Below are 18,389 nucleotides of genomic sequence, written 5' to 3'. Positions count from 1 at the left end.
ATAGTGAAAAAATTTATAGTCTTAACAGATTTTGATGAGTGGAAGATTCAAATAAAGCTGTCCAGTTAAGTATTAAGTGCTCATCATAAAACATTGTATGAACATAGGCACATTTGCATGTTTTATGATAAATTACACCTTTTCCCTATGGTACCATGGATATTTAAATTCATGCTTAACCCTTAGAATCTGTTTTTTTAGCAGTTATTGATTGTGTCCTCACATTCAAGTGATCAGTTGGTGGGAGAATAAAATTCCCTTACCAGTATTTTATTAGAATTAACATTTGAAAAGGTGGAGCGTAGATAATTGCATATGGTATTTGTGTACAGTACTATATTGGTCATTGTTTTGTTTTAGAAAACAGTTGCAACAAAAATGGATGAGTTCATTTTCTGTGTGCTTTATTCACTGTATTGTGTCTACTTATGTCCCCAGTTAAGATAAATACATGTTGTAAAGTATTACCTCCCTAAATATGCTCGCTTGAATAAGTAGTGGCCAACCTAACCTTTATGTATTGTTAAATGCAGCTGTCTCTTATAGGCTGAAGTGAGTGCATGGTAAATGATTCTGTGATTTTGGTAAGGTTGATCCTTGGAAATATAGGTACCTGTAGCTGTTTTAACACAAATCCCACAGTTTAAATATGTCTGGAGAGCGACTTAAGAGGGAAGGCTTCTTGTTATGTAACCAGGGTGCTGTGGGAGGCAGGTTCTCAAGTGATTGCAATGAGGAAGCAGGACTCCTCAAGACCAGCAAGGAGTCGTGAAGGTAGACGAAATCCTCATGGGGAAGGCTTTGGTTTGTAGAGTCTAGAACACCATCTGTCACTCTCCCATGAATTATCTGAAGTTGTCATTGGCAGGCAGAATTCGTAAGACATAAACCATTAAATAGAACTAATCTTTTATGAAAAAAAAAATTGTTATTGAAAGTCGAGAACGACTTGATTATTGCTGTTTGCATTCTGATACCCATGAAAGATGTGGCAAAATTTAATACTGTACATATCTCATCTTAGAATGAAAATCAAGTGCCACTTTTCTTCACATTTCTATATGGTTGTAAAATGGCACATAATGTGCCTAATCTTCCTTTTGTACCAAGAATGGAAATCGTAACTGATATCCCACTAAACCCATTTCTTAAGATATCAAGAGTAACCCTAATTATTATTAATGAAGCTTTGTAGAGCTAAATTCACATCAAAGCTATATATTAATGAAAGCAGTGTATAACCAGGGAATTTGATATAGGGGAAATATTTTACCGGTCTTTTATATTCTTCCATGACCAACATTTGACCACCATAATTAGCGAGACTCATGGATTCCCATGTGTGTGGACAGTTTTCAGACATTAATGCCCAACCAAAATTTGTTACAGAATAACAAAGACACTGGTGATTTGGTAACTCTGCCAAGTTTGCTGAAAATAATGTAGCGGTATACAGGTATGCCATGTGTGCCATGCAGTTTTCATAGGTTAATTACATTTTCAGTGATCCTTCATAAGAAGAATGATGATCGTTCATCATATTCCCCCCAAGAATTCTGATTGTCTTTCTTCAATTGGAAATGTCATAAACTTTTTTCCAGGAAATTTCTGCACGTATTGTATGTAGTGTTTATGAATTTGCTAGTGACAATCAGGGAAGTGTGGAGTATTACCCAAGCAGGTGAAACTCAATCACTCCACTAAAATTGCCTGCATCATCATCATCATCGTTCATCTTATCAATTCAGGTTTCCCTTCGTGTGGTGAAATATATAGTGAATTCTCTCTGCTATGTGTTGTCTTGTGAATTTCTGCCTGAGTTCCCATCTGTTCCAGGTCTTTGTCCTACTAATTCCATATTTACTTCTTTTCTGAGTTCCTTTCCTTTCCATTTCTTTTCATAGGTCCAAACCATTCCAGTCTGTACAATCTCCAAGCTTCCCAATGTCTGGGCACCACTTGACTCTGGAATTTCCTCATTTTATATATGTAACTTACCAAGTAATTACTTAGCTAACGATTATGCTCACACAACATCCTAAATTCAAAATTCGCAGTAATGCATCAGTTGCATGCTTAAAAGCAGTCAAAATTTCTTTCACATTACATATTTTTACATTACATATTTTTACGAATAGTTCCCAAGTTACAGCTAAGTATAATCCTTGATGAATGGTCAGAATCTTGCAGTAAGATTTTGGTTGCATGTGCAAGTAGACATAAGTTGAGTTTATTATTATTTGTAAATTTCTTTTCACTCAGTTTTTCCACACATCTTGACCTGTCATTCTAAGATTCAGAGTTAGGCTACAAAAGGCTGTTTTTTTGGAACTTTTTTAGAAAATTGTGATCTATTTTGATTTTCTGCATTTATAAATACTTTGACGCGCATTCATGTGAAATAGATAGAATTATATAATGCAATACACTCCCTGAACACCTGAATTAGCCCTGGTCACCTGACCAGCCCAACCCCATTCATTTAACTACATTGTTAAAAATTTTAACTGCCAGTGTTACCAACGCTGCAGGTAAACATTGTATACTGAGTTACCTGCCCACCGATGGCAATCCTGCTATCTGCACCGGTCGGCAGGAACTCCTCCTCCTTTTCAATCGCATTTTGTTCGCTCACCTGACAGGACGCATCCTGTTGCTAGCGAACTTTATTGGTCTCTCAGCCCGACCCCCCCCACATAGGTTGTGAGAGTGATTTAATTGACCTTGGCTTACTTTGGATTACGTTTTGGACTTCTCTTTGGAAATGTTGGATACCTGAGACATTGACAATTTTGGCTGTAATTATGGACTCCACTGCTAAAGACAAGATTTCCTCCACCAACCTGAAATCATCCTCGGCTTCCTCGCCCCCCGATCAACCCAGAGATGTAGAGAAAAAGCTTCGATCTTGCTCAGCCTGCAAAAGAAGGATGAGTACCCTCAAACATGATGGACATTCTCTATGCGTTAGATGTAGGAAAGTTCTGTGTAGTGTAGATAAGAGATGTGATGAATGTAGGGACTGGTCCAACGACCAGATGGAAGCTTATGTCAAGCACAGAAACTCGTTAGCTTCTAAGAGTAAACGCAAGTTACCCATTGAACCTAAAGTTGAAGAATCTGAGGATTTGGAGTCAGTACTTTTTAGGAAATTAGAGGATAGGTTGTCATCAAGTATGACTAGTTTGTTTTCAAACTTAATGGAGAAATTGAACGAAAGTAGGGAAATTAGTAATAGGGAACAAAGTGCTAATTTTTCTTTTTCAGCTCCCCTGTCTGTTCCTGAACCAGCCCTAACGGGTGCTGGGGGTTATGGAGATTCGCAGGCCAAAAAGGTAGAATCTGCTGGCTCCCCTGGCGTGGAGCAGACAGTGTTAGCAGCAGATCTCCCCCTTTCCCCTAAAAGAGTAATTGGTGATCAGAAACTAGTTTTAGGAGAGACAAAGACGGTTAGGGATCTCAGAGTAGGGGTACTGGAGGAGAAGTTCCAAGGTAAACTTCCCTCGGGTTCTGATTTCATCCCCCCAGGTCTGTTTTCCCCCCTGGATCCATCCGAGATATTGTTCCCTTCCAGTAATTCTAGCCGATTTAAATCGAACAAGTCAGTTATAGGATCGGGGGACAGTAGGTTAGAGACGCCCTCGTCGTCCAAGCTTCCTTTTCCATCGGGATCGAACTCGGATCCCCAATCTGGAGGCAGTGCAATGGCTAACACGCCGTTTAATCTGGCTGAGCATAATGTGGATTTCTTAGGCCTTTCTCAAGGGTACAGAGTTCTGGTACGACAATGTTTTCATTTAGGTTTCTCTAACATAAGGGACCATGTCATTAAGAACTTTCCTGAGTTTTCACAAGATTTGTTTTTGGATCACCAAGGTGGTAGTAATTCTGTTTATTTTCTTTCTTTGGAAAAGATGTCTTATCTCATTCTAATGCTTCTTTTTCATTGTTTCCCCCCGTTTCGGATACTATCGTTCCTTCCTTGCCATCTAAACGACCTTCTCTTGACTCCTCCTTTCCTCTCCTTCCGAGTCACACTTCGGTACCTCTTTCGATAACTACGGCTGTAAGTTCTCAATCTCGAGTTTCAGGAGCCCCCCCCTACAGTGTCTCGCCTATTCATGCAACACACTTCTCGAGCTTCTGAGCTTCCGCATGCGGATTCGGAGAAGGTAGCTATTTCGGAGTTATCTAGACCAAAAGGGTCGAGTAACGAGATTGCGAGTGGGGAGCAAGCGCACTCTAGAATATGGCAAGAAACGCAATTGGTTCCTCAAGTTCCTCCGGGATTATCTTCCTCTTTGTACCCGCAGCTGTTCAACACGGGTGACAGTAATCGCTTGTTCGTTACCGCAATAACCAGCGTCTTATTACCAACGCTAACTACTACGCTTAGTGTGGGACAGACTGGTGTTTCTGCGACCTGTCCAACTCCCGCAATTGTGGGTCCGGTGGTGGTCCCAGGTGTGACTCCTTCTTTTACTTCTCCTACTTCTATGACTTTTATTCCTCCGGGTCAGAAGATCGCAGGTACGAAGGGTGGAGTATATGGTTTGGGTCGGTTTCGGGTCAGGTGCTGGGTCCTCCGGGTTTATTGGATCAAATTTCTTATCCGGCTTCATTCGGTGTTTCCTCGACTGCGGATACTAGTACTTTCATGAAGAGGGTTTCCCCTGTCCAGGGTGGTATTGCAGGCCTCCCCCACCTAGGGTTGGGGTTGTACCTCCAGCTGGTTCTAAGACAGATAGTCTGGCTGCGTTATCCTCCCATTGTGGATTAGGGGTTACGCAACCAGATTTGACGAAAGTAGGTAACTTAGGTGAAGGTATGCACGGTGCGGGTGTGGCACAGAGTCAAATGACTCGGTCAGCTGATATGGGGGTCTCGTCTGTGATAAGGGGGGACGCAGGTTTAGCGCAGCCCTTTGCGACTGGCTCAGGTGTTTCACACGCATTGACAGCAAGTGAAAATAAGGTTTCGGAAGAGGTACGGCCTTGGTCTCCAGGTTCGGGTATGCCGGAGTTGGGTTCTCTCTGTCTCTCCGCTCCACATCGATCGGAAGACAAAGAAAATGAGAATTCTGTGGATGACGATCCCCCTCCGTCAGAATCAAGTTTTCAGTATTCAGGAGACAGCGAATACAAGCGAACGATTGAGTTCATTCACCATTTGTTTCCGCAGTCCAGGATTGCGGTGGAGCCGAACAAGCCTTACCAGGCCATGTTCGAAGAGTTGTACTCTACCAAGCCGGCTGTGGTAAAGACATCGTATAAACTCCCTTGGTTCGGTAGAGTGGGTCAGGCATTGAGGGAGGCGGATGCACGGTTGGCTTTGACAGTAGCGGAAGGAAGACAGGATTCTACTCTGCTTCCGAAGAGGAAACCACTATATGGTATTGCAAGTAATCCTGCGGCTGGGTCTAGGGTTCCGCTGAATGAATCGGTGGAGGCGCTCCTTTCTAGGGTACCTGCAGCTATGAGACAAGTAAGTATTTCCTTGAGGGAATCGGCTATCTTAGAGGATACTTTTAGGGGACAGTCGGAGGCCCTTTCGCATTCTATGTGGATGCTCTCCGGTTTCGTAGGCTTCCTAAAACGAGATGGGTATGTGCCGTCAGACCCTGTGCTTTTCGACAACCTTATAACGCCTGTGTCTATGGGCTTGGCTCATCAGGCAAACATCACAGCAGGTTGTACTATGTTTGTCAGGAAGAAGAGGAGGGACCTTTACCTGAGTCACCTCCCCCCCTCCACTTCCCCAACATTCATAAGAGAATACTATCAAGAGCGCCCCTTGCGATCGCTGACTCCCTTTTCAGGGAAGAAGACGTCTCAGCGATGGTCAATTTTGTTTCTTCGACGTCTGCATTCGAGTCCCAGCAGGCAATGATCCGTGTGGCAGCACAAGGTGTCAAGTCCCCAAGAGGTTCAAGGTTTCCCTAACCTGGGAAAAGGTCGGGCTCGAGATCGCCAGTCAGATCTCCTAAGAAGGTGAGGTTTACATCTAGACCGTCGTCAAGTTCCCAGAAAACCCCTTCGAGTAAGAAGGGTTTTCGAAAGTAGGAGATATTGCCCTCGTTAGCGCCAGTGGGAGGTTGTCTGACCCACTTCGTGAAGAACTGGGAGAATTGGGGTGCAGAGGAATGGGTTTTGAAGGTGTTGAGGGAGGGATACAGAATTCCTTTCTTTACTCCCCCTCCGGTGTCCAGTTCTCCAATCCAGCTTCCCAGCTATTCTCCTTCATCCATCAGGGGAATAGCCCTAGAAGCAGAGATTCGGTCCTTACTGGACAAGGGAGCAATCGAACCAGCTCCCCCTTCCCAAGGCTATTACAGTCGAATATTCGTGACAGCCAAGGCAGACGGTACTTGGAGGCCCATTATAGACCTTTCGGGGCTCAACCGTTTCATAGTACCTACAAAGTTTCACATGGAGACCTCACATGCGGTTTTGGGGTCAGTTCGGAGAGAGGATTGGATGATCTTGGTGGACCTCAAGGACGCATATCTCCAGATTCCCATTCATCGGGAATCACGGAGATTCCTTCGTTTCTCGGGTCCATCCGGGATTTTCCAGTTCAAGGTCCTCTGCTTCGGACTGACTACGGCACCTCAGGTGTTTTCGAGGGTAATGTCTCCGGTTTCAGCAATCATGCATCGCCAGGGCTATCGTATGAGGAGATATCTGGACGATTGGCTGATTCAAGCTGCGTCCGAGGAAGAGGTTTTAAAAGCAAGGGACTTCCTTTTAGAACTATGCAAGACGTTGGGAATTTGCATAAACGTGAGAAAAGCTCTCTTTCCCCTCTCAGGTAAAGACGTTCCTAGGGATAGTAATTCAGACTCATCCTTTGAGGGCTTTCCCGACACAAGACAGAGTCAAGTCCAAACTGAGTCAGGTGGAACACTTTTTATCAGACCGATCTCAACCAGCGAGCGAGTGGAGGAGTCTTCTCGGAAGGATGTCATCCCTGTCCCTCCTGATTCCAGGCTCGTCTCCGGATGCGCTCTCTTCAAGTACGTCTCAGGAATTGATGGGTTCAGTAGAGAGCTCAGTGTAATGAATGTCGGTTCAGCAGGTTCTTACAAAAAAAAAAAAATACGGGACTGGAATGACCGGCAGAAATTGAGAGCAAAGGAGGAAGGAGCGATAAAGTGATAACCTGGGACGATTCCTGCATCAAATTTAAAAGAAGGATCTTCTAACATTGGTGGTCAGAAAGAAAGATCATCTGACCACACTTTGGTCTGACAGACTTGTCTACAAAAATACTCCCGGTGCATAAATACCAATACAATGGTATATCTGTCGCAGCAGCAAAAACACAACAGACAGATGACCAAACAAAGGTCCTGAACACTGCCGCATTTATCATCGAAAAATCATGACGGGAACATCTCCAAAAAGGTTGGGGAGCAACCCTGGAGGAACTTCCACTGATCAGGCCATCAAGGCCATTGGAGAGCCACTAGCGGATCTGCAGTTCCAAAATACTCTACAAGGAATCAAGATCATTGTCCCAAACCTGAGAACTCAAGAAGAGCCAACTCCTACACAGAGGTACAGAGGCAAAGAAAACAAAAAAAGCACAAAGGGAACAACCAGTTTGCACACACAGTGTAAGGATCTTCTGTGGTGGGAAGGTAATAGCGCTTATTTTTGGACAGCACTCAAATCGGCAACCCTGGAGCATACCTCAAAAAGTCCGGAGGCTAACAAGGTCAGTTTGACACCTGAATTGCTTTTTCGGACAGCACTACAGCTTTAGCATACCTCAAAAAAGACGGAGGCACAAGGTCAACGACCCTGAATTGCATCGCACAGAGGATACTGCGATGGTGCGAGAGTCGCAAAATTACACTCCTTCCCCAGTTCATCGCGGGAAAATTCAACGTGCTGGCAGACGCTCTGAGTCGGGAGAAGGAAATAAGAGGAAACGAGCGGACCTTGGTGCAAAATCTGTTGAAAAAATGGCCAGCCATAGAGGACCTTTTTGCCACCAGGATGAATTATCGATTACCAAATTATTTTTCCCCAGTGGCGGATCCAATGTCCTGCAGGACGGATGCGATGCTGCATTCTTGGGACAATCTCCAAGTATATGCATTCCCTCCATTTGGCATGATACAGCAGGTCCTGACAAAACTAAGGAACAGCAGGAATACACAGATGACACTGATAGCGCCATTCTGGCCACAAAGACCCTGGTTCCCAGAAATGCTAGAAATGTTGTCCGAACCTCCGATTATCCTTCCACAAAGGAAGGATTTACTCAGACAACCACACTTCCTTCGCTTCCACAAGAACCTGTCTGTGCTGAAGCTAGCTGCATGGAGACTATCCAACGAGCAGTGCGAAATTCCAGTCTCTCTAAGGCAGTGGCTCAACAGCTTTCCTTTTGCCTAAGGAAATCAACTAGAAAATTATACCAAGTAAGATGGGCCATATATCGCAAATGGTGTAGATCACAAGGACACAGAATTTCCTGCCCTACGATACCGAAGGTAGCAGACTTCTTATTATTCCTTAGGAAATCTAAAAACCTATCTTATTCAACAATTGCAGGATATAGGTCAATGCTCGCAAGTACTTTCAGGTTCCACCTACCGGAATTATCGAGTAGTAGAATCTTACACGACCTGCTTAGGTCTTTCAAGATCGAGAGACCTGCAGTACCGCTTCGGGCTCCTCCATGGGATTTAGTGGCAGTTTTGAAAGTATTAAGTTCTCAAGTGTTCGAACCTCTTGAGAAATTAACATTGAGGGAATTAACTAAAAAAGTGTTATTCTTGGTATCGCTGGCAACGGCGAAAAGGATTGGGGAAATTCAGGCTGTGTCAAGGAAAATATCGTACGCAGACAAGGATATTTTTCTCTCGTATCTTCCTGAATTCAGAGCAAAGTCGGAATCGGAAGGTAACCCGCTGCCGAGAGCGTTTAAAGTTACCTCACTCGAGGATTTCATCGCAGGAGAAGAGTCAGAAATGCTCCTCTGTCCTGTGCGTGCACTAAAACACTATTTATCGCACACCAGTAAGTTTCGACCACTCCCTCGAACTCTCTTCATCTCCCCGAGAAACCCATCTCAGCCATTATCTAAGACAACTTAGAGAAGTTGTCTCGCAAGCTGACAATAGTGATCCCTTCCGATTGCCAGGTCGTAATTCCCGACCGAGAGCACATAGTATCAGGAGTATGGCAACATCGGCAGCATTCCTCAAGAACTTTTCAGTTTTGGCAATTATGGAGGCAGCAACGTGGAAGTCAGCATCAGTTTTCACTTCTTTCTATTTAAGAGACGTTCAATTCACGTCGGAAGAGGGTTTTTCACTTGGTCCGTTCGTGGCAGCAAACGCGATTTTAAAATAATTGGCTTATATATTAGCCTAGGACTATTAGGTAGGATATAGTATTTAAAAAAAATTTTCCTTTATATCAGTTGTCAAGAAATTGTTAGGGTTTGTAGTTGTCAAAGGTTGATTTTTGTCATTGGGTACTAAGTCAGGTAAGGAGCAACCATGGAGCAACTTACACCTAGAGGACGCACACACTCCGCACCGGCAATCTTCAAGGAGCATCGTGAAGGAAGAACCCTTGGAACTTCCCCTCCATACATGAGAGGCTACATTAGCCACATGGGAGGTATCAGTTCCACCTCCATACATGAGAGGTATGATATACCACATGGGAGGTTAGATTGACAGGGACGAGACTCAGACTTACGAGACTGACGATGAGGTACTCTCCCCTTCAACCATCTCACCGGATGATCAGACCAGGGTGAGTTATCGGACAAAACATAAGTAGGTGTAACTGAGTTACCTGCTTTTCCACGAAAGTAGGTCGGGCTGATATTGATTGATCCCACCACCATGTAAATGTTGTTAATCGGACTAATTCAGGTGTTCAGGGAGTGTATTGCAATATGAAGTTTTCATAATAAAACTAATATTGAAATACTTACCTGAACACCTGAATGACTCCCACCCACCTCCCCTCTTCAATGATAGTGATTAATTAGCGATTGAAAAGGAGGGGGAGTTCCTGCCGACCGGTGCAGATAGCAGGGTTGCCATCGGTGGGCAGGTAACTCAGTATACAATGTTTACCTGCAGCGTTGGTAACACTGGCAGTTAAAATTTTTAACAATATAGTTAAATGAGTGGGGTTATGTTCAGGCTGGTCAGGTGACCAGGGCTAATTCAGGTGTTCAGGTAAGTATTACAATATTAGTTTTATTATGAAAACTTCTTTTTACCTGGATGTAAATTTTTGATGCAGCGTATGTAATAAATGTACATTTATATACTTGCAGGATATAATCAGTCATAAGGACTTCATCAACAGCATAACTTACAATGGAGAGAGTGGAAGCTTGGTAGCATCTACTGGAGATGATCTAACTGCTCTTGTTTGGAATTCAGCCACAAATAATGTATTTGCTAAATTCTTCCTTTCCTCACCAGGTCAGTAATAAAAGTAGCTGCATTATGTCAGTGACTTTTTTTCTTTTTGGTAGATTATGATGTTTCTGTCACTTGTGACAAAGTTTACACTCATTTGTTTCTTCCAACTGTTGTTTGTTGTGATTAGAATTCTTGTGTTAGTTTTAAAACTAAGATTTCTTCAAGGAAGGTTATTATTTCAGGAATCACACCCCAAACTGGATTCACCCACGATAATTGTCGCATATCTTCCAAAATTTAGCAGAAGAGGCTTGGATTGACAGTGTTTGCTCATAGCCTTTTCTGTCGGGGTAGATTTGACATACTGGTTCTACTACCATTTTCATGTGCACATGCAAGTACTGTACTGCATATAATGTCATAATGTCTTGAATCAGAATAGATTACATTTGAGCTTCAAAGAAAGAATTTTTATTTGCTAGTGGACTGTCAGTTTAATCTTAGTTTTTTGCAATTCTTAACTAAAATCTTCTCTACTGTCTAGATAGACATGCATTCTTCATCTTGAAGAATATTATATGAATCCTTCATTCTATTCCTGCAGAATTTTTAAGAAAATTCATAATTAGCCAGTGTGTGATGCTTTGTGACTCGGCATCTACATCACTCTGGGGTAATGAACTAAGCTCATGAAGGATACAATGACCAAAACCCCTTCATAGTGGTGACTTCTTTCCAACCATTTTCAAGGGGATGGACCACAAGCATTATTAAACAACAAATGTAAATCATCAGGTAATTTATCCAATAAATACTCTATGCTTTGGTCCATCTGCTTATAGAGTGTAGAGGACTTACCCTTTCCTGATTTCTTACTAAATCTTCTTCAGTTGATGATCTCAGTGAAGTAGAGCTGAAAGGAGTAACTGAAAGTTTTCATGCTGAATGCACCCCCTCTCTTTCAAGGAAGTTTAATTGAAGCTCCTTCTCAATTCATACAAGAGCCACTGCTCTTTAGACCTGGTAATACATACTTCACACATAAGTTTACACCACTTGACCCTTAGATGAGCCACGAATCAGGTGTTGTTCTTTCTAAATACCTTCCATGAAACTCGTACATTGTTTGCCCTCAACACTCAAGGACCTAAGTTATGGTATGATGGTGTAATTATGGAAAGTGTAATAATATAATACAATTACAGAGTATTGATATATAGTACTGTATTATAAAGCTGTACAAAAGTAAGTACAAGAAAATTAACACTGTCTCTTTGCTGGGCAAAGCGAAACTAAATATGCACAAGTATAAGCCTACCACTTTACTGTACGTTCATAAATAAGTGCATGAATTTATCACTGGTGGCAGTAACACTGCTTACACACAAAGGAAAACTATATTAACAATTATCTCAATCAAAAATGCTTGACATTTCAGATTTCTTAAATACTAAATGGAAATAGTATTAAGGTCTCTAGCTAACACCGTCAATCTAGTACATAGATTATAAACAGTGAACAAACAGTTTTTGATAAGTTGATAAAACAGTGTACTTTCACAGAACCAGAGGCACTTTTGACACTCATTTGCCCTGGCACAAACAAGACAGTTACCAACACCACAAAGTAAGATACGTATATGTCTTTTGGGATGAAAATATCATTATCAGAAGGGTTAGTAAGGAAAATGATTATGGGAATTTCGTTAATAATAAAGAGTAAATATGAATATATATAGTGTGATAAGCAGACACTGAGGGTAACCTTTGTGAAAGAGGATTACTAATGCCCAGGTGGCTCACCAATAATTGCGGAGTAATGGGTTTGTATCAAAACAGATTCAGCAATTCTTCCTTGCCTGTCACAAAAGCAAAATAACGTAACAAAATACTGTTCAATAAATGTATCAGCTGGGGAAGGAAGGACATGTCAGATTGATTAGTGCACACAGCTTTTGGATATTTGTCAGTTCATGAAAACAGTGTGCTCATTTATGTTTACAGCTCCAAATCCAGTTTAGGCATTTATTTGAGGCTGATTCCTCTGGCACTGCAGTCTTTAGGGAAATTTAGTAGAGTCCTCCAGTTATGCAGTTCATAGGATGGTGTTATATTTGAATGCCCTGGTAACATGAAGCTAAAGGAAATTACCAGATTGGCTCTTCCTTGGGAGCATAGTAATGTCATCATCAGTGAAGATTTTACATCACATTTGATTTTTAAGAGGCCAGATGGAAAGTGAGCTCTTTTCACTCTCTTGTGTCTTTGTACCTTTTGTCTGGAATTCTGGCTGGTCCATGTCCTTTCTCTATGATTTTGTAGGCCTTCCGAATGTTTTCATCCTAATACGGTACCACTCTCAGTATTATGTCAGTATGGGGAATTAGACACTGCAGACAGAGGAATGATCACATGTGGTATGTGGATCGTTAGTGTTGAGCACCATTAATTTTGTGTGGTGACAGCTTTATACCCCCTACTGTATGGCCTAATATGATGCGTGTCATAGTCTTTGGAACTTAAGGATTTGTTTCCTTGGCAAATACCAGGATGTAACTGGTAATTATTTACTACCCAGAGTTCTCAGACAGGATGTTTCCTAATGCATCGGGATTTTAATGTTTTCTGAAGACACTTCTTTATTAGTGTCTAGTATTATTTTTCTACTTTATAAATAGTAACCTATCAGTTTAAACCACCAACATAAAGGATGCCCAATTTTGGGAAACAAAATAAGACGTAACAATCTTTCAATTAAAGTGACTTAAACATGTCAATATTTCTTATATGTTGTTATATGGAATTGTTGAAATTTCACATTTCCTTTTGGTTTAGGTAAAGACATTTGAAGTTCATTGCATTAGCTGTCACTTATGATTATTTGCAGGTATGGTGGTCAGATTTCATCCAGAGGACCCAGATTTGCTACTCGTAGGGGAGAAGACGGGAGTCCTAAGGGTCTATTCAATTGACAGAGGCTGCTCAACTTTATTTTTAAGGTGCCCTGGTCCACTTCTGGATGCCGACTGGTCGATTCCTGATCCAGCTCTGCTTGTAGCCGCTGGTGCTAAGGGTCTGACCGTGTGGAATGTAGCATCTCCTCAGTTAGTATCTTCCAAGTCCCTAATCTTTGTTAGTGGTTGTAAGCATGATTTGTTGATGGCAAAAGACAAATAATTTGCCCAAACCAGAGTCGTTTTTCTCCTTTGATAGTGTGAATAAACTGTACTGTACTGTCAGTTTTTGAAGAAATTACTGACAAAATTAATAACATTACTTGTCAAGATTTTTTATACGGACTTCAAGTATATCTTTTCAGGCCTTGCAATGAATTAGTGGAAGTAGGTGGAGGAGAAAGAGTTTATGACGTTGAAGTCTGTAGATCGACGCCTGGACTTGTTGCCACTCATTCCTCACCACACACAATCCGTGTGACACATCTCCACTCTAGTAAAGTTCCCATTGCTGTTCATCTTAAGGTAATGACATTAGAACCTGTTTTGCTTAAACACAAGTTACTTGGTAAAGGCTTTATTTTATTTCATTTTTCTAAAATTTGGATTTGATGAAGACTGTCATACAGCCCTCTACATTTCTCTTAATATTTTTTAAATGTTCTATGATTTACAGAACTAAAGCTTTGTTCAGGACATGAAAATTATGCAAGAGATTAGAGAAACACTAATATTTCTAAAGTCTCGAAGCTCCTTAGGACAAGTATGAATTAAAACAAATGTATTAAAATGTTGAAGTGGCATTGTAATTGCTTTGAAGACCATTATCTAAAACATTAAATGTTTTTCATCTTCTTGAAGGAGTTTATCATGTTCATCTTGTTGAGACTTGTACAGTCATACAGTTTTTTGAGTAATTGACCAAATTATGTATGTAACAGGAATAAGTCCAGAAGAACTTTTAAGTAGAATTTTATTTTGCCTAGGATGACAAATGCACAACTTGCAAATAAAAGTTAAGACATAACTGCCAGTAAAACATGCTGTGATTCAAGTGATTCAGTAAGTCAGGAATGCCTCACAGCTCTCTTATTCACACTTGTCTTAGTTTCAAGGAAGTAGGCTTCGTCAACATGCTGATCATGCCATCTCTACACTTGTGTGAGAGTCAAGGAAGTAGGCTTCGTCAACATGCTGATCATGCCATCTCATAATGTGCTGCACTTGTAGCACTTCAGGATAAGGTTACAATTAACACATTATGTTGTATCTAGGTCAGTGGTCCATATCACTCCTAATGTATTGCTTGTCCACCTGGTAAAAAGGTTTATGTGAGAACTGACACATCTCTTGCTGCCTCACTTTCTCTCTCTTGAAAGCGTTTACAGCTATCAAGTTCCACAGAATTGCGGGCTCCTCTTTCAGATACTGAAGACAGTTCCATACTAAACAAGCATACTCAGTTTTCCTCGTATTCCCATCTACCCATTAGTTTTAAGCAGTTTTCGTATGTGACACTTAATATAACTCCATCATCTTCAAATTTTCATTTTCATCACTCATGGATACTTTTCATTTAGTTTTAAAGGCGATCCTAAACATCTGAGAGGTAAAATATCTCGTAAAGTCATCAGAGTTTTACCCTGGTTAGCAAATACTGTACTGTCAAAACCTGCTCGGTTCTCAGCAAAACAGCAATAGACATACTGGCAATCGCTCCTATGACCCAAACAACTGCTAACAGCCCGGGTTTGAGGGCCATCTTATTGATGTATTTGTTTTAAGAACAGAAAAACATCTCGCCTTTCTTGAGATGTCTCTGGTAGCCATGGCTCTTTCCTTGGGTCAGCAGATCCCTTCTCTTTTGGCATAAGATTCTCACTAAACTTATCTTTACACAAAGGCCTGCTGAAATGAGACACTGATATAGAAAACTAGACTTTATTGACAAAATTAACGACAGTGATTCAGCAAAAGCTACAGTCATAAATTGGAGTGATTCACACATAACTAGAGGAGCTACTGTTTCACAAGCAAGTAGGAAAATTATTCTATGCCAAGTAATAAGGTCATAAAGACCACAACAAATGTCATATCGTATTGTAAGAGTAAAATACACCACTTCCAAATAATTTGTCCTCCAGGACAATGTTCGAATTCCTGTAGAAAGAAATACATCATTATACTAAAAACCTGGAATTAATGTACATAAGCAAGACAGGAAAAAAATGCACAAATGGACGATTTCATTATGTAGACATCGTTCATTTTCACTGCTTTTCAACCGGGGGTTTTCCTTGTAAAGTCTGGAAAAGATATCAAAGTCACTGTAGGTTTTTACTTACTTCTATGGTCGTAGATAACGTATCTTCATATAGGTGCTTTTTTTGATCACTACACCAGGTTAAAACACATATCCGCCATTATCACTCGAGGCAATCTCTCCCGAGCAAGACACTGTTCCTCTAATAGGTAATTCATGAGATTGTACACACACACACACACACACACTCATAAACCCAACCCGCCAGAACTGGGCACTTCCGGTGTATGCTATTTCCATGTGCTCGTACCATGATCAGATAGTTCTCTGCATCTGACTGAAGAAATTCCAGTGTCAGTGCAAATCCACCTGCAGCGAAACGCCACTAACAGGTCATCACATATCTCACTGTTCAAAGACTTAATATACTGATATAAGACCATTCATATTGTTGGTGTGTGGACGCTCAAATATCTTCTCTTAATACAGAAAAACTATCAGCAGGGAGTTTTAATTCTGCACACACTGCTACACAATGTGCTTTTGCACAAATATTTGAATTGGGCAACTTTTGCCTTTTTTAAAACCTGCTTGTTCATTTTTATGCATGCTGTATTACTTTCTCTGGCCTGTTGAAAATGAGAATAATAAATATTTTCATCACAATTACATAAATGCAGCACCTTTATAGTTACCACAATGTCATGTCACCTTGCTTTGATTTCCAAGTCCCAATAATCAGGTTTATTATACGAGGAGTTGAAATCATCTGTGCTGTGATTCCAGCTCCAGCCAGGTTTTTCATTTTTCCCATTTGTGGCTTAATATACATTTTATGCTTATCACCTATTAACCATTATGATTCTCACACTCTCACATAATGGAGTTCCCTCCTCCCATCTGTCCTGAGCTCGACACATTTTTTGGTGACAACATAAGAAAATAAGCAGGTGACTGAGGGGTGCCGTAGGGTCTTGGTTCACGAGCAGCAACATTACTCTCTCTTGTTTGCATTAAGCAAAAGATTTCACCACCTGAACAATCTTAGACCATGGTTGTGGTTGAATATAGGAAGACAGGTTTGTAGAGAAAAATTAATTTTTGTTTTATAAAAGACATAATTCTAAATTTTGATTTTACACAGTTATCTTTTGCCTGGGTTCAAAATACTACAAGTGTTTTGATGGTTTCAATTAACAATGAAATCTGAAACAAGCTGATAACATAGGTGCTTTGTTTGCACCTTCAGATTTATCTAAAGCATCAAGAGTATGGCAGTACTGAAAATTAAGCCTTGTGATGTTTCACCATGGAATTCCTTGGTAATCTGACTTCGTACACATGATAAGGATTATTAAAGCTTAACAGTATTTTTTTCATATCCATCCAGAAACTGCAGTAAACTATCTGGTCCATATTGCTTATACCATTCTTTAATACTTATTGATGCTCCCTTTGCGAGAATACTGCTCTCTGGTGTGGATGGCTGCTTCTGCCAGAGATTTATCTCTTTTAGACAGAGTGGTTCGTGATGGTAGGTTTCTGTTTCCTAATGGTAGTAGTTGTGACTTAGACCATCGATAGATGGTCTCTTGTTTGTCACTTTTTCATAAGTTGGATGTTAACAGAGATCATTCACATTCACAATTGATCCGTGATCCCCATTTCCTGCTGAGATTAACCAGATTCGCTGAACAGCAACACCAATATGCAGTAAATGTGCCTCGCTGTCGAACTTCTCAGTTCCAGAGGTCCTTTATTCCTCACACAGTATTATTGTGGAACAGCCTCCCAGAGGATGTCATGCAGTTGGAACTTCAGAAGTTCAAGCAAAGGTGCAGTGCATTATTACCCTAATACTATTCTCCTTGCATTTCAGTACATTTTTATGTATTTGTTGATTTATTAATGTTTTTTTTTTTTTTTTTTTGATAAGTGAGTGGGGTCTCTTCTTTCTGTATTTTCCTCTACCTCCTGTTACTTCTTCCTCATGAACACCATATTCTTTGGAAGCTGGAATTTCAAGTCAGTGGCCCCTGTGGGCTTGTTCCATATGAATTGGTTTCATCTTCTGAATAACAATAATAATAGTAGTTTTTCAGTTATGATAGTAGATTTTCAGTAATGAATGCCTTCCATTTTAAGTGAGGGAAGACTGGAAATTTGATGTACTGAGAAATTATTGCTCTTCTAAAAAGTAGTTTGTATTGTATATTGTTTACAGTACTTGGAACTGGGAATTGCTATACAAAAATTTGCCTGACCTCTGTTGGCTATGAGGTTTAATGTCCTTTCAAAACCTCTTCCTTGCCAGATAATGTTATATCAGATGTGGGTAATATAACTTTTTCTTTTTCAGATTGTTGGCGGCTTAAGTTGGCATCAGAATTACCCATATTTAGTTGTAGGGTCTGACCGACAAATTTTTTTCTGGAAAATTAACAACGTATAATATTTGCCAGCTTTTGTATTCCATCTGTGTGTGTTCCTGGAAAACGTTCTTTGATGTTAGTTGAAATAAAGGAAATATTTTTGTTGTACATGGGTTTTTTTTTATTGATCCTGGGGATTTTATAGGAGATTAATGTTGTCTTCCTTTAAGATGGCTGATCAGGTGGACATCAGAAAATGAGTTTTCTTCATGACTTACTCCCAGGCATGAGAAAGTGCAAATCCAGATTAACAAAAACTAATGTTCTTTCATTAAAAAGATATCTTGAGGCCCATAATTTCAGTGAGGTAAGTAAAAGATTCCAGTAGTTTTATAC

General features: G+C 40.7%; 1 protein-coding gene across 4 annotated transcripts in view; it reads left to right on the top strand.

The window, feature by feature from the left end:
* Nup37 (nuclear pore complex protein Nup37) overlaps positions 1-18,161 on the top strand; it is a 54,401-nt gene extending 36,240 nt beyond the window's left edge. For all 4 annotated transcript variants that reach the window (XM_067120833.1, XM_067120830.1, XM_067120831.1 and 1 more), the window contains exons 4-7: positions 10,315-10,465; positions 13,292-13,508; positions 13,724-13,883; positions 17,981-18,161. In XM_067120833.1, the coding sequence (XP_066976934.1) occupies positions 10,315-10,465; positions 13,292-13,508; positions 13,724-13,883; positions 17,981-18,073 (621 nt within the window). In that variant the 3' untranslated portion in view covers positions 18,074-18,161. The remainder of the gene's footprint in view (positions 1-10,314; positions 10,466-13,291; positions 13,509-13,723; positions 13,884-17,980) is intronic.
* Positions 18,162-18,389: the final 228 nt, after the last annotated feature.

This window comes from Macrobrachium rosenbergii, chromosome 19 (assembly GCF_040412425.1).
Source record: "Macrobrachium rosenbergii isolate ZJJX-2024 chromosome 19, ASM4041242v1, whole genome shotgun sequence".
Lineage (NCBI taxonomy): Eukaryota > Metazoa > Arthropoda > Malacostraca > Decapoda > Palaemonidae > Macrobrachium > Macrobrachium rosenbergii.
The sequence above is the reverse complement of the archived record's forward strand: the minus strand, read 5'-3'. Positions and strand labels throughout refer to the sequence as shown.